This window comes from Conger conger, chromosome 10 (genome assembly GCF_963514075.1).
Source record: "Conger conger chromosome 10, fConCon1.1, whole genome shotgun sequence".
Lineage (NCBI taxonomy): Eukaryota > Metazoa > Chordata > Actinopteri > Anguilliformes > Congridae > Conger > Conger conger.
The window spans coordinates 47747585-47764662 of NC_083769.1; the positions used below are offsets into that span (position 1 = coordinate 47747585).

At 48.9% G+C, this 17078-nt stretch overlaps 1 protein-coding gene across 9 annotated transcripts in view; it reads left to right on the forward strand.

The window, feature by feature from the left end:
- Window positions 1-17078, forward strand: part of arhgef10lb (Rho guanine nucleotide exchange factor (GEF) 10-like b) — a 131079-nt gene that overhangs the window by 113084 nt on the left and 917 nt on the right. For all 9 annotated transcript variants that reach the window (XM_061257622.1, XM_061257626.1, XM_061257625.1 and 6 more), the window contains 4 exons: window positions 2371-2513; window positions 8479-8650; window positions 13116-13238; window positions 16570-17078. The exon at window positions 16570-17078 is cut by the window's right edge and continues 917 nt beyond it. In XM_061257622.1, the coding sequence (XP_061113606.1) occupies window positions 2371-2513; window positions 8479-8650; window positions 13116-13238; window positions 16570-17078 (947 nt within the window). The remainder of the gene's footprint in view (window positions 1-2370; window positions 2514-8478; window positions 8651-13115; window positions 13239-16569) is intronic.

A 17078-nucleotide genomic window follows, 5' to 3' on the forward strand; every position in this document is an offset into this window, starting at 1 on the left:
TATTCCATAAAATTAATAAAATTGTAATACCTGTGTATTTTCACACCAGTTTTTTTTTTTTTTTTACACCCATTTCCTGGAAAATGATTTGAGTTCAGATTTTACGTTATTGTGTACCAGTGGGGGTGTATGTCGATCAAATGTCCGTCAGTTTTCCGTTCCCCTCCAACCAATATCCGTTTCACACAGCAGCACGCATCCTCATTTGACTTCAGTGAAGTCGACTCCCCGCCCTTCAAAAATTCCCCCAAAAGTTCCATTTCACTCGTGAATGAATATCGCAGAAGCTAGTGCTGCTCTAACTTCTGAACCTGAAGTTCCACCAGGCAACGAGCTGAACTTAGCTCAACTTCAAATCCTGTGGAAGTATTAAGCCATTGTAGAATGTGTGAGTGTGCTACACTGCAGTAGTACCTCCCGGGAGAGCATATTCTTTTTTAAACTTTGTCTTATACAGTATGGGCCGTATATATGAGAAATGTATATGCATTTTTTTGCTCCTTTTTCAGTGCCATACATTAGTTGTGTGGCAAACAAATAGCTGGGACAGAACATCCTAGGACAGGACCATTAGGAGTTTATTGAACTTTAGCCAGTTCTATTATTTCTGCCTCATGTTTTATAGTCTTCTTCATTGCGGGACTTGTTTCTAAAAATATGTTTATTGTAACATTGCTTCTTACTGTGATGCATTCTTTCAGTGGTGTTATTTTTCTGTGATCTATGCTGCTGTTTGCCTGGCCTTATTATATTCTTTGAATCTGTAATTTGCTCCGGAGGAAATCCTCAACTAAATCTATCTATGCAAATGTGTTACATTACAATAACTCCAAATCCCACTCCAAGCATGAATTGGAAGATGTGAGTTTGTCCAATCAGAAAGAGTGTTTAGACACTGCCATGTTGCATTAGAACGCTGTCCTGACATTAAACTTTCTGCTTTTGTGGTATATTATATAAGATATTGAAATTACTGTTTCATAAAAAACGAATCACATTTGAAATATCTCATACTTTCCCTAAAAGACTGAAAGTACGACGGAGGTGGAGTGGCATTGTAATTCGTAGCTCTGCTCTGGTGATCCGGGCGTGAAGGATAGCTTGGGCCCGTAATGCAGGTGTCAGGAGTCTCCCCGCAATATAGTTAGCCTGTGCAATAATACAGTTTCATTACTGTACCTAGATTACCTCTTATCTCGCTGTGTCAACGAGGCAATTCCCTTCTCGGCGAGTGTAATTCTGCCAGAGCGTAGCGGATTTTGCGTTGTGTGCGCCTGTCGTGCATATTAAATATTTATTTTTTGTGTAATTGAAAAAAAAGAAAGGAAGAAAGGGGAAAAGAATAAAGGAGGGATGAAGGAACAAAGCCGTCTCAGGCAGTTAGTGTTCCTTTGGTGATTTATGTTCAGATTAACTTAAGCTTGATCTGTTTGAGAATGTCTTACTGTACGCCAGCGACTCAAGAATAGTGAGACTAATAATAGTCGGAAGGGAAAATCTAAAGTCATTTTTTTTTGTTTAAAAAGAACAAGTCGTTCCAGCAGCGAATGGAATATGATAGCAGTGAAATATTTTCTGAACGTGACGCCACGTGGATGTATTGTATAATCGTGTTTGTATAGTGTAACAGCTGTTATTGTTATTAAGAATGACACTTTTAAGACTCCAGACGAGAGACCCAAATACCCCCCCACCCCCCTACAGAATTGTGTTTTGAGAACAGGACATGGGGAAGTATAAACGCACACGTGTAAATCACACAGGGCACGGTGGTGCTATTAACAGCACGAGTAAACAACTCCTAATGTTAATGAAGGGGCTGGGTTCACCTGGATCTGCTGCTGCTTCATTAGCATGCTACGGGCAGGATGTGTCCGGGCTGCTGCAGTTAACCAATCAGAAGGCTCAGCTTTCACTTCCTGACATACCATCAACATCGCTTTAAAATTGCCTTAACATATCAAAACAATTATTATAATCGCTTGAGAAAATGAAACTTTTAAAAAAATTATTATTGAAAGGCAGGAAAGGTATTTTTGTTTGGATGTTCTGTCCCAGGATGTTTTTTTTTTTTTTTCCGCTTGCTAAGTTACCGGGATTCCTGAGGGTTCATTTTCAAGTGCATATTATTTTGAACGATTTTGAAGTTTTAAGTCAGCGCTGTGCATGAAAAATTCAGAGAACAGGCAGTGGCGCCCTTCTAAATTGCATTTTGAATGTTTTATGATTTGAGAATGCAGAAAGGCGGGAATAAAAATGAAAAGTAAATACACTTTCTGGGAGTGTTTCTTTCCTCCGCGGAGCCGCCCCAGCTCTGCGCGGTGCTGTGCTTGGATCGGCAGCTGAGTTTTGCCTGTGCTCTGTTCCCAGCGGAGCTCTGGGACTCTGCGTCGTGCCGCAGGGTGGTGGTGGGGGCCCAGCCCGTCCGGACCCTGCTGGCGCTGGAGGACTGCGTCTGGGCCAGCTGCGCCAACCGGGTCACCGTGATCCAAGGCTCCAGCCTCCACACGCAGGTAAGCGCCCCCCGCCCCGGAAGCCAAAATGGCGGCCTGAGGGCTCAATCGCCATGGTAACCTGGAGTGGAAGAGAAGCTAAGGGCTCATTCCAGCCGCTTATTTTTCACCTCTTTTTCTTGCTCCTGTTTCTACTCCTTCTCCTACTCCTGGCTCTGCCCATCGGGAGAGGTGAGAAAAGTCAAAGTAAAGACGGGGAAATCGAGAACGTTATTTAGGCAAATGGAATGTCAAACGTCAGTTCGATGCCACGTCAGTTACAGACGTGGCAGATGGGGAGAGCTGGATCCACAGGTCGATCATTTTTACGGCGGCCTGTAGCGTACTGGTTAAGGTGCGTGACTGGGACACACAAGGTTGGTGGTTCTAATCCCGGTGTAGCCATAATAAGATCCACACAGCCGTTGGGCCCTTAACCCTGCATTGCTCCAGGGGAGGATTGTCTTCTGCTTAGTCTAATCAACTGTACGTCGCTCTGGATAAGAGCGTCTGCCAAATGCCAATAATGTAATGTAATGTACTGTGTACGTCAGGCCTTCTGAAAAAATGCTTCCATCGAGGATGAGCTGATATTTCTTTGCTCAGAGGAGTTCCTAACTTCCACTTCTAGCTCCTAGAAGGAACATTTAAAGCTCTGGAATGCCCTGAACGATGGCCGAGCTCGATCGATGTCTGGGTCAGGATCGAGGAAGAGAAAAATAAGCAGTTGGAATGAGCCCTATGTCTTCACTACTGAAGAGCGGTGGTTCCCAAACTCAGCCCTTCACCCCCCCCTTCCCACCACCTCCCTGTGTGCTGCTATCTGTTACAGCCGGAATAACCGAAGCCCTGCTGTTCGGGGACAAACTCTGCTCGGGAAAAGTCGATGGGGCTCAAAGGTCAATAATTGCGAGTGATTCATTGTTTAGATTTTTCTATCGCCCTGAATCTGCGGCACGCCTAACTCGCCGATAGAAGTCCGGGCGGTTTCGCTCGGACGCTTGATTAAGACGCGGTCTGTCGGTCTCCGTGCTCCGGCCAGAGAGCGCGGAACATACTGATGGCCGTACAGGTGTTTAACGAGACCTTCGGCCCTGCCTGCCCACGGCTATCGATCCGGCGATGAACTTCCCGCAGTTATTCTTTGTGTTCTGAGGGCGGAATGAAAACCTCTTGACACGTCGTGCGATTGGCCTGATTTCGGTGATTGCGGGGGCTATTTCTCATCTGCTCCTGATTGATCCCGGAGCCGGGGGACGCCGGAGAGTGTATCGGGGCCGGTCTTATTACATATGACCTTCTCCCTCGAGGGGAAGATGCTCAAACAAATGGAAAAAGTCACGTTGACTCCCCTCCCCCCCCCCATAACCACCCAGCTCCTCTATAAAGCAGACCACATCACATCCCGCCATAATCGTGAGTAAGCTCGTCCCTCATGCAGAAACCAGTCTTTTACAAGGACAAGTAAATGGGCAAAAAGAACAGAAACTATGTTTTTCCCCAAAAAATGTCAAACACTCAAAAAAGTTTATCGCCACAGTCGCTGATGCAAGCAGACGAGGTCACCGGATATTATTGGCGCTTGTGTTTGTTTTGTTTTTTTTTGTTGTTTTTTTTTGCGCAGATCGGTTGTCACAGTAACGCCGAGCGAAAGGAGTCTTATTTGGGCACGGCGTCTGGCGGGGGGTTCTGCACGGTGTCTGGCGGGGGAACAGGAGGTCTGGCGGGGGGACAGGAGGTCTGGTGAGGGAACAGGAGGTCTGGCGGGGGGACAGGAGGTCTGGCGGGGGGACAGGAGGTCTGGCAGGGGAACAGGTGGTCTGGCGGGGGAACAGGAGGTCTGGCGTGGGGACAGGAGGTCTGGCAGGGGAACAGGTGGTCTGGCGGGGGAACAGGAGGTCTGGCGGGGGGACAGGAGGTCTGGCGGGGGAACAGGAGGGCTGGCGGGGGGACAGGAGGTCTGGCGGGGGGACAGGAGGTCTGGCAGGGGAACAGGTGGTCTGGCGGGGGGACAGGAGGTCTGGCAGGGGAACAGGTGGTCTGGCGGGGGAACAGGAGGGCTGGCGAGGGGACAGGAGGGCTGGCGGGGGGACAGGAGGTCTGGCAGGGGAACAGGTGGTCTGGCGGGGGAACAGGAGGTCTGGCGGGGGGAAAGGAGGTCTGGCAGGAGAACAGGTGGTCTGGCGGGGGGACAGGAGGTCTGGCGGGGGGACAGGAGGTCTGGCGGGGGAACAGGAGGGCTGGCGGGGGGACAGGAGGGCTGGCGGGGGGACAGGAGGGCTGGCGGGGGGACAGGAGGTCTGGCGGGGGAACAGGAGGGCTGGCGGGGGGACAGGAGGGCTGGCGGGGGGACAGGAGGGCTGGCGGGGGAACAGGAGGTCTGGCGGGGGGACAGGAGGTCTGGCGGGGGAACAGGAGGTCTGGCGGGTTTTTACGCGGCGGCGGGCGTGACATGGAGCGGAGGCGTCGAGGCGGATCTCTAACCTCAGCCGCGGCTCCCTGCTATCGACTCCTCCCGCCGGGCAGGTCACGGCGCTCAGCAGACCCCCCTTGCCTCCCGCAGGCCAGCCTCCCTTATTTTGTTCTTCAGCTTAAAATCTCGGGCGCGGTGCGCCCTCCCTCCTGCGTGCTGAGCGGAGGGAAATAAGCGGAGCCGGCAGCGTCCGTCCGAAGGCGTCTTAACGCGTCTTCAAAGACTCTCTCCCAGAGCGCACGCGCGTCCAACGTCTCAGCCAGGTGCCCCACTGAAAAACCGCACAACGTGAAAAACGGAAGAGTCCGCGCCTTCTTAACGCTTCTTCAAAAGCCAAATCAGGTTACGGCGTCATCCCGCAAGCTGGTCGGGAGACTTCTGATCCTTCCCACACCCCCACATCCCCACACCCCCGGCCCTCCACCAAACACAGCGGCTCTCTGATGCACTACAGGGCTGACAAACGATCGCCGTGTCTCTCAGAAATGTTTCTCGTTCTGCGGCTTCCTCCGTCGCTGTCGGGGGGGAGACCAGGGTGGGGTGGGAGGCTTCTCGGACTCCGGTGTCATTCTGTGGGAGAGTGTGGGCAACGTTTCAATTTTGTGTAAAATGGGACGGGCGTTCGGCCAGCTCCAGATCCGGTCGATTGTGTAGCGTCGGGGGCCCTCGTGAGCAAGATATCGACAATAAGCGCTCCATTCGGAGGGCTCCTCCCCGTCTGTGAACTTCACGCCGCGGATCCTCTGTTCGCCGCGCTGCCGTTGCCTCACGGACAGGCCTGGCTGTGAAGAGGGATTGAGTTAATCGACGGACGGATTGAGAGTAGAGAGATCTGATCCCCGCGGTGGAGGTGTGGGCAGCAGGTGATGGTCCCTCGCGCCCCGCGATGCTTCTCCGCTGTGATGGTCTCGCTCACGCGCTCCACGTCGTCTCCGGCTGATCGATCCGGCGCGGGGGAAGAACTGTGAGCTTTTGAACTGCCTACGAGAAGCACTCTCTCTGAACTGACCCCAGGGGAGTGTGGGCCAGCTCTCCTCCTGCCTCCCTGCTCCTTATTAAGAGTGTGTGCACACCTCCTGCCTCCCTGCTCCTTATTAAGAGTGTGTGCACACCTCCTGCCTCCCTGCTCCTTATTAAGAGTGTGCGCACAACACCTCCTGCCTGTCTGCTCCTTATTGAAAGTGTACGCACAACACCTCCTGTCTCCCTGCTCCTTATTAAGAGTGTGTGCACGACACCTCCTGTCTCCCTGCTCCTTATTAAGAGTGTATGCACAACACCTCCTGTCTCCCTGCTCCTTATTAAGAGTGTGTGCACGACACCTCCTGTCTCCCTGCTCCTTATTAAGAGTGTACGCACAACACCTCCTGTCTCCCTGCTCCTTATTAAGAGTGTACGCACAACACCTCCTGCCTGTCTGCTCCTTATTAAGAGTGTACGCACAACACCTCCTGCCTGTCTGCTCCTGTAAAATGAAAGTGTGGAATTTTCCAATTAGATTGCTCATTGGAATTGGCCGCTGGTAAAACCAAATTCCTCATGCACCCCCCCCCCCCCCATTGATCCAACGCAGAGGAAGAATGTGAGCTTTTGAACTGTGTACGCACAGCACCTCCTGCCTGTCGCCTCCTGGAAAATGAAAGTGTGGAATTTTCCAATTAGATTGCAGCCGCCATAAGAATAGTTAAGCTAAGCTAAACTAAGCTAAGCTAATCAGCCTTGCTTCTTGGAATTGGGCTGTTCTTTCTGGACGGGTCAGTGGTTCGTTCCACCGGGAAAACCAAATTCCTCACGCACCCCGCCTCAGAGTGTGAACAGTGAGACAGGTAGGGATGCTGCCCAGCCCAGAGAGGAGGTGGATCTTTTGGGACCATCAGCTCGCTGCCTGATTCACCTCACTTTTTTTTGGTCATTTTGAGGTGCAGTTAACTACCGGAACTACCAACTACGTTCGGCCCTACAGATCTTTTTTCAAACCCACTTCCGCTCTCTCTCCTCCCTCTCACCCTGATTGGAGAGAAGTACTTCACCACTAAAGTTGCCAACAATCAACTGCCGACTGCCACACGTTCTTGGTTCTCCCCTTCAGTGGGGAGCTGTATAGTGGTTCTCACTGAGCTGTGTAGCGGTTCAAAGGCATTTTTCACACCTGCATCATGTCTTGTGGACATGATCTTTTTTTTTTTTTACAAAGTAGTTTGAATTACATTTCTAAAATAATTGACTTTGCAACTTGCACAACTTTGCTTTCAGAGTAGAGTGGCCCATAGGTCCTTGACTAAAGTTACAGAAGAAAGGAAAACAGCCATGTCTTAATCTACTGTCACCACACGATGCAAATTACAGTAATCATCTACAACCGGGCTATTGTTAGCTGAGCGAGATGTGTTTGTGAACAAAACAACACTCGCTCGCCTGTATGGTCAAGTGCAGCGTTACGCAAGAGTCCATGCCGTTGATTCACGCATTAACCCTTTAGCATCCTGTTGCCTTTAGCATCCTGTTGCCGTGGTTATCTAACATGTCCTGGCTCATCTTCGCTGCTGTAGTTCCCACACTGCACCTGATGCTGTGAGCCTGCTCCCGTCATGATGAACTGTATTAATATGAATCTAGGCTCTGATTCAGTGGGTGACTGTGTGAAATTAGGATAATGGCATCAATTTTAACGAGTCTCATCAAGAGTGACCATTATGTTCCTCACAGAAGCAATTACCAGTCTTGGAAGATTACTGAATGGGTAGATTGTGGAAAATAATGACTGCGGTATCAATCCAAAGAAAGTGTTGCTCTTCTATTGTTTTGTGCCCTTGCCATTATTGCAATAAAACAAGTGTGGCTGTACATGACAAATTTCTCCCTGTCCCGCCCTGCCTCTCTCTCTCTCTCCCTCTCCCCCTCTCCCCCCGCCTCTCTCTCCCTCTCCCCGTCTCTCTCCCTCTCCACCTCTCTCTCTCTCTCTCCCCCTCTCCCCCTCTCTCCCCTCCCTCTCTCTCTTTCTCCCTCTCCCCCACTTTCTCTCTCCCTCTCTCCCCCTCTCCCCCTCTCCCCCCCGCCTCTCTCTGTCTCTCCCCGGTCTCTCCCCCTCTCCCCCTCTCTCCCCCGCCTCTCTCTCTCTCTGTCTCTCCCTCTCCCCCTCTCTCCCCTGCCTCTCTCTCTCTCCCTCTCCCCCTCTCTCCCCTGCCTCTCTCTCTCTCCCTCTCCCCCTCTCCCCCCGCCTCTCTCTCTCTCTCCCTCTCCCCCTCTCTCCCCTCCCTCTCTCTCTTTCTCCCTCTCCCCCACTTTCTCTCTCCCTCTCTCCCTTTCTCCCCCTCTCTCTCTCTCCCTCTCCCCCCTCTCCCCCTCGCCTCTCTCTCTCTCTCTCCCTCTCCCCCTCTCTCCCCTCCCTCTCTCCCTCCCCCCCTCTCTCCCTCCCCTCTCTCCCTCTCCCCCCTCTCTCTCTCCCTCCCCCCTCTCTCTCCCTCCCCCCCTCTCTCCCTCCCCCCTCTCTCTCTCTCTCTCTCCCTCTCTCAGAGTTTTGAGGCCCATCAGGACCCCGCAGTGAGTGTAGCCCACATGGTGCGGGCGGGGGGCGGGGTGTGGATGGCGTTTTCCGAGGGTTCGTCCATCTGCCTGTTCCACACGGAGACGCTGGCACACCTTCAGGATATCAACATCTCCACGCGCTCCACCTTCCTGGACCCAGGTACGTCTCTGCCTCTATTCTTAACTCTGCCAATTATTCCTAAACCTGGGAGCTATTCCTAACTCTGATAACTAGTCCAAACTCTGGGAACTATTCCTAAATCTGGGAACTATTCCCAACTCTGAGAACTATTCCAAACTCTACTAATTATTCCTAACTCTGGGAACTATTCCAAACTCTGAGAACTATTCTAAACTTTACGAACTATTCCCAGCTCTGGGAACTATTCATATGGAACATACTGGGTAGAAGATTATTTACAGTAGATCCAAGGCTAATATTATTGTCATTTATAGTGTTATGTTTCACTGTGCCATAGCACATTATTAACAGAATAAATGTATTACACACCCCCATAACTGATACATATATGACAGTTTGATGTAAGATTACTGCCCTGCATTAACAAACACCTCACACCCCCTACCCATCCCCCCGCACACACACACACACACACACACACACACACACACACACACACACACACACACACACACACACATACACTATAAATGCGAATAATTCCTTCGTTCTTTTGTTAGTTTGCAATAAAACTCCATGTACAAAGAGGGAGACAACGGAGCGCCAATTACGCCCCAGCCTTCTGTTTCCGGTTTTGACTGCTTGGCTTTCGGCGTTCTCTCGCTCTCTCCGAACCCGGGACCGACCGACCGACCGCTTAATTGTGGGTTTTAAAAGCGGGAGAAAGAAGTGTGGTAATGAAGATACGGGTTTATAGGCGGGAATTAATAAACGGGAAAAGAAGGAATCTCCGGGGAGTTTAAGGACCACTTCTCAGCCCTGGGTTTATTAGAAGGGGTTGCCATGGAAACGCTTTCATTTCCACTCCAGGTTTCAGCACAGGTTGTTTGTGTGTTTCTCTCCTCTCTTCTCTCCTCCCCCGTCCTCTCCTCTCCTCTCCTCTCCTCTCCTCTCCTCTCCTCTGCACCATCCATAGTGCTGCAGACATCTGGTTCTCTTCTCAAATCTCCCTGCACTCTGATAAAATATTCATCAGCAAAACCAATTCTGTCTATCTGTGAAAGGCAACCCAGAGTGATTCGCTGAAGAGAAAAGCAGTCATTTTACAAGGCTTAACCTTTGTACGTAATTTAAGATGGAAACTTTTTGCCAAACTTCCAAAAAAAAAAAAAAAAGTTCAAACGCAGCTTTCGGTATTGAGGCATTTTGAGATGAATTCCACAACCCCCGCCCCCCCCCCCCCATTCATGTGAAGTGTGTCAGGATTTGTTATGCTGCCTTTCTTATTTTCAGCCGGGCAAGGTGAAAAAACTTGGAGGTTGTCAGAGGCAATGCAGATGAAATATAGTAAGGGCAAAGCGGACAGCGGTAATACTGCAGATTAAGACATCACCACACACCTAACCACACACCTCAGACTCACAGCAACAGAGCAAACACTGCTCACTGCAATCATTCTGCCGCAGTAACAGATCAAACACTGCTCACTGCAATCATTCTGCCGCAGTAACAGATCAAACACTGCTCACTGCAATCATTCTGCCGCAGTAATACAGTAACAGATCAAACACTGCTAACTGCAATCATTCTGCCGCAGTAATACAGTAACAGATCAAACACTGCTAACTGCAATCATTCTGCCGCAGTAACAGATCAAGCACTGCTAACTGCAATCATTCTGCCGCAGTAACAGATCCAACACTGCTCACTGCAATCATTCTGCCGCAGTAACAGATCAAACACTGCTCACTGCAATCATTCTGCCGCAGTAATACAGTAACAGATCAAACACTGCTAACTGCAATCATTCTGCCGCAGTAACAGATCAAGCACTGCTCACTGCAATCATTCTGCCGCAGTAACACAGCAACAGATCAAACACTGCTCACTGCAATCATTCTGCCGCAGTAATACAGTAACAGATCAAACACTGCTCACTGCAATCATTCTGCCGCAGTAACACAGCAACAGATCAAACACTGCTCACTGCAATCATTCTGCCGCAGTAACAGATCAAACACTGCTCACTGCAATCATTCTGCCGCAGTAACAGATCAAACACTGCTCACTGCAATCATTCTGCCGCAGTAACAGATCAAGCACTGCTAACTGCAATCATTCTGCCGCAGTAACAGATCAAACACTGCTCACTGCAATCATTCTGCCGCAGTAACAGATCAAGCACTGCTAACTGCAATCATTCTGCCGCAGTAACAGATCAAACACTGCTCACTGCAATCATTCTGCCGCAGTAACAGATCAAGCACTGCTAACTGCAATCATTCTGCCGCAGTAACAGATCAAACACTGCTCACTGCAATCATTCTGCCGCAGTAACAGATCAAGCACTGCTAACTGCAATCATTCTGCCGCAGTAACAGATCAAACACTGCTCACTGCAATCATTCTGCCGCAGTAATACAGTAACAGATCAAACACTGCTAACTGCAATCATTCTGCCGCAGTAACAGAGCAAACACTGCTAACTGCAATCATTCTGCCGCAGTAACAGATCAAACACTGCTCACTGCAATCATTCTGCCGCAGTAACAGATCAAGCACTGCTAACTGCAATCATTCTGCCGCAGTAACAGATCAAACACTGCTCACTGCAATCATTCTGCGCAGTAACAGATCCAACACTGCTCACTGCAATCATTCTGCCACAGTGAAATGCGTTCAGTTATGATTGCATACCTTACACACCCTACTGGTGTGCTGTGTACCATGGTTGATCGTTATTGCAAAACGCAATAAAAAATCTGCTTCTTCTCCTTTCTGCACAAACTACACAGATTTAACACATCTTAAATGTTCAATGGCCAAGTCAGATTCCTGACTTCAGATCCCAACAAGTTTATGCACTTTGCTCTGATAAAGAATTGATAATCAAATCATAATACCTATGCATTACATCATCATACATCATCAAAGGGGAATTAAATAGACGCAGTAAACAGGCAAGAAGCTATTGTCACACAAAAGAGTGTGTATCATTGGATCGAAAATAAAATGCAGATATCCTATATATTAATATATCACATGATAAACTATGTAGTATATGTCTCTGTGTGACGGTGGCTGGTGTCAGTTATAATTCATCGGAATACCCGACAGGTCACGGCGTTTCCTGGATGCCGAGCAGCCGGGTAGATTAGCATACGGCTGTCCACGCCGCGGAACATTCTGTACCATTGTTCGGGCTGAATTGAAGGGTTTGTGCCGCGGACGTTGAGCGAAAGCTCGAGATATTTGTTTATGCGTCGACATGAAAGGCCTGCCGCAGAGATGAATTTTAATTGGGACCGGCGCACGCTCTTCCACTGATAATTTTATTCCTTCATATTTTCTGCCGCGCTAATTGCAACCCGCTCCGTCCCACACGAACACAAACGGGAGAACAATATGATGTCATGCGCTAATTGGCGGGTTAAATGATGCTGATGCGCGGTAAGGGCGCGTGACTCTGGAGGTCTGCCGAATCCTAATGGCCGCCCCCCTGGGCCCGGGCCACCCGTCCAGTGACCGCCCGCTTTAAGAGCTTGTGAGGGAGAAAATGGCCCCCGAATTCGCTGATATAATCGGTGAAAGATGTGCGACACAAGCAATGGAGAATGGACCGGCACAGTGATGGAGAATGGACCAGCATCACTGCATAGTTCCACACATACACACGCACACGTACGCACACACACATGCGCACTAAGACACATACCTACGCTCTTGTACAGTGAGCACCATAATTCATTGGACGGTGACACATGTTTTGTTATTTTGGTTCTGTACTCTAGCACTTTTGAGTTACAGGACACATTGAAAATGAGGTCGATGTGCAGTCTGCTTTATTTTGGGGGTATTTTCATCCGTGACTTATGGTGCTCACTGTATACACACACACACACACACACACACACACCAAGCGTAGAGCAGGTGAGAATAGTGGAAAAAGGTGGGTGAAAGCGTGGAGTAGTATGATAGGGGGAAAGGCTCAGGTGAGGAGGTGGATAACACAGGTATTAAATTACATGTCATTTGGCTGATGCTTTTATCCAAAGCAACTTACAGTTGATTAGACTAAGCAGGAGACAATCCTCCCCTGGAGCAATGCAGGGCTAAGCGCCTTGCTCAAGGGCCCGACAGCTGTGAGGATCTTATTGTGGCTACACTGGGGATCGCACTGCCGACCTTGCGTGTCCCAGTCACGTACCTTAACCACTGCGCTACAGGCCGCTCTTCCAGGAGTGTTAGACGGCAGAGCATCGCAGGTAAAGAGTGTTTCGTGTCCCAGTGAGCTCCAGGTGTGTTAGACGGCGGAGCATCGCAGGTATAGAGTGTGTGTTAATGAGCTACAGGTGTGTTAGACGGCGGAGCATCGCAGGTATAGAGTGTGTGTTAATGAGCTACAGGTGTGTTAGACAGCGGAGCATCGCAGGTACAGAGTGTGTGTTAATGAGCACTGTTAATAGCTGCATCTGTCCCACAGGTCAGAAGGCCGTGCGTGTCACCAGCCTGCTCATCTGCCAGGGCCTGCTGTGGGTGGGCACTGCCCAGGGCATCATCATCACTCTGCCGGTGCCCAAGCTGGAGGGCATCCCCAAAATAACAGGTAATAACCGGTCACAGGTAATAACAGGTAATAACAGGTGTAAGACGTAATAACAGGTATAACAAGTAATAACAGGTACACCATGTAATAACAGGTTTAACATGTATAAGAGGTAATAACAGGTAATAACTGGTATAACATGTAATAACAGATTACATGTAATAACAGGTAATAACAGCTGTAACAGGCAATACGAGGTAATAAGAGATGTAAGAGGTAATAACAGGTATAACAGGTAATAACAGTTAATAACATGTAATAACATGTAAACATGTTATAGGTAATAACGGGTGTAATATGTAATAACAGATATAACAGGTAATAACAGGTGACAGGTAATAACAGGTAGTAACAGGTGTAAGACTTAATTACAGGTATAACAGGTAATAACAGGTGTAACATGTAATAACAGGTTTAACATGTATAAGAGGTAATAACAGGTAATAACTGGTATAACATGTTATAATGGGTGTATGAGGTAACAACCGGTATAACAGGTACTAACAGTTAATAACATGTAATAACATATTATAGGTAATAATGGGTGTAATATGTAATAACAGATATAACAGGTAATAACAGGTGACAGGTAATAACAGGTGTAACAGGTAACTGCAGGTTGTGGAGTGGAGTGACAGCTACAGGATATCTCCTAAATAACAGTATCAGCTACAGGTCATCTCCCAAATAACCAATAACATCTACAGGGAATCTCCTAAATAACCAGTAACATCTACAGGTAATCTCCTAAATAACCAATAACAGCTACAGAACAACATCTCCTAAATAACCAGTAACAGTTACAAGACATCTCCTAAATAACCGGTAACATCTACAGGGCATCATCTAAATAACCAGTATCAGCTACAGGAGAAGGTCCTAAATAACCAATAACAGCTACAGGACAACAGCTCCTAAATACCCAGTAAGAACTACAGGACATGTCCTAAATAAGCAGTAACAGCTGTAGATCTTCTCCTAAGTAACATGTAAATCAGGGGATTGAGCTGTATTTGGTGTAGTTAGTATGACATCTCCAGAATAACAGATCAAACATGGAGTTGAACATGGGGGCGTCTCAGCGCTCAGTCAGACCCACGGAGCGACTCCTACCTAACAGCGGGGGTAATTATCTGATAGCGCCGAAATGCCTCTGAGCTGGGCGTGGCCTCACAAAGGAAGTGCAACGCCGCACTTGGTGGGAACGATGTATTATCGCGGTGTGAAAGCCACAGCACTCTGCGGCCGCTCCTTTTGTGAAACGCGCATTATGCAAAGTGTGACTGGGGTTTAGTAGGTGGGTATTTCAGAGAGCATGTGTTCGGCGTAGTTATGGGTATTCCTGCTGTGGTAAAAGCTGAATCTAAACTCCCTCGTGTGCCTGCCTCCTCAGGTTTTTGTCTGCTTCAGCTGTTAATACCTGATAAAACCGCATAATTTCTGCTTCTTTTACAACCCGGTTTCTTCTCAAACCTAATTATATTTTCCACCCAAACAGATAAGGTGGTTTTGCTCTTAAAAGTTTTATCTTTGCTTGGCACTAGTCTACTGAAGGGAAATTTTCAACTTTGTTCCTCATGAAAGTTTGAGGGCTTATTCTTCTTTTTTTTTCTTTTTTTTTTCTAATCCCCTTGAGCCAAACATTTATACTGTTTATAGAATATGGTTGTGTTCCCTTGGGAATCTCATGAATTGGTTATATACTGTGGAATGCGATTTGTGGAGCTGTCTGTCGCAAGTCTTTGTTAGGAGAACTGTATTGAATAAAATTTGATTTCATTATTTATTCATTTATTTAAACTGTCAGCCTTGCTTGATTTTTTCGAACTGCAAAACTAATTGTTTGTATAGAATGCAGCCTGTGAAGTACAACTCCTTGTTATGAGCAGGAGCTGGAAAAACTATGAATTATTGTTTGATGGGTTGTTTGGTAGACAGGTAGATTGACTGATTACCTGAAATGGAACAGCAATTTCCTTGTATATTTGTATATCTTTGTATATCTTTGGAATAATAATACATTTGGTGGGATGCCATTTGTGAAGTATTTTCTAACAATCCCTTAATAGCAGCATTGTATACAGTAAAATATGATTGACTATAATTAGACTCACCTCTTCAGGCTGCACCTCTCCCCACCCCTCCCTACCTCCCTGTAATTTCTAAATAGAATGTGAGCTGTTCATTGTAGTTATGCACGTACTGTTTGCACACTAGTTTTATTATTGCTAGTGTTACATTTGCTGGACTGTTTTATTGATGCTATTGTTTGCTCTTTCTTTGACCCTGTAGATTAATCTGTGTGGTCACTTCTAGCGCTTGGAATTGTACTTCCCTTGAGGGTTTTCAGTGTACTTATTCTTGGTTATGCTCTGGATAAAAGCGTCTGCCAAATGCCTGTAATCCCTTCTGGAAAAAAAAAACTGCTTTTGAAACAGTTGATAGCTGGTTGACCAGGTCAGCTTGGCCATGCTTTATGACCAGCTCATACCCAGCTAGACCAGCTTTATGACCAGCTCATACCCAGCTAGACCAGCTTTATGACCAGCTCATACCCAGCTTTATGACCAGCTCATACCCAGCTAGACCAGTTTTATGACCAGCTCATACCCAGCTAGACCAGCTTTATGACCAGCCCATACCCAGCTAGACCAGCTTTATGACCAGCTCATACCCAGCTTTATGACCAGCTCATACCCAGCTAGACCAGTTTTATGACCAGCTCATACCCAGCTAGACCAGCTTTATGACCAGCCCATACCCAGCTAGACCAGCTTTATGACCAGCTCATACCCAGCTAGACCAGTTTTATGACCAGCTAGACCAGCTTTATGACCAGCTCATACCCAGCTAGACCAGTTTTATGACCAGCTTGTCCATGCTGGTTGACCAGTTCATACCCAGCTAGACCAGCTTCATGACCAGTTCATACCCAGCTAGACCAGCTTCATGACCAGCTCATACCCAGCTAGACCAGTTTTATGACCAGCTAGACCAGCTTTATGACCAGCTCATACCCAGCTAGACCAGTTATCTGACCAGCTTGACCATGCTGATTGACTAGTTCATACCCAGCTAGACCAGCTTCATGACCAGCTCATACCCAGATAGACCAGTTTTCTGACCAGCTTGACCATGCTGGTTGACCAGTTCATACCCAGCTAGACCAGCTTTATGACCAGTTCATACCCAGCTAGACCAGCTTTATGACCAGCTTCAGCTCAATTCTCCAGCTTTTCTCCAGCTGCTCAAGCTGGCATGGCTGCGTTTTGCAGCAGGGATGTAATGTAAGGCACCGTAACATCCTGGCTCCGTGTTTTCCCCCGGACAGGAAAGGGAATGACCTCGCTGAACGCCTACAGCAGCCCGGTGGACTTCCTGGTGGCCACGTCGAGCGTGCTCTCCCCGGAGCTGCTGAAGCGCGACTCGCTGGCGGACGGGCCCGACTCCGCGGAGGAGCGCCCGGACTCCTCGTCCCTGGAGTCCCTGCAGCCGGCCAGCGACTCGCCGCACCGGGAGCGCCGGGGCAAGGGCGTGCTGCTGCAGTACCGGCTCCGCTCCACGGCCCAGCTGCCCGGGAAGGTGCTGTCGGCCCGGCCGGACCAGACCTCCGACTCGTCGCTGGAGTCGCTGGAGCACAGCCCGGAGGACGGCTCCATCTACGAGCTGAGCGACGACCCCGAGGTGTGGGTGCGCGGCCGGCCCTCCGCCCGCGAGGGCGTGCGGCGGGACAGGGTGACCTCGGCCGCCGTCATCGCCGGGGGGCGCGGCTTCCGCCGGCTGGGCGGGGCGGGGGGCGGCGGGGGCGCGGCAGGCGGCGACCAGGAGGCCAGCGAGACC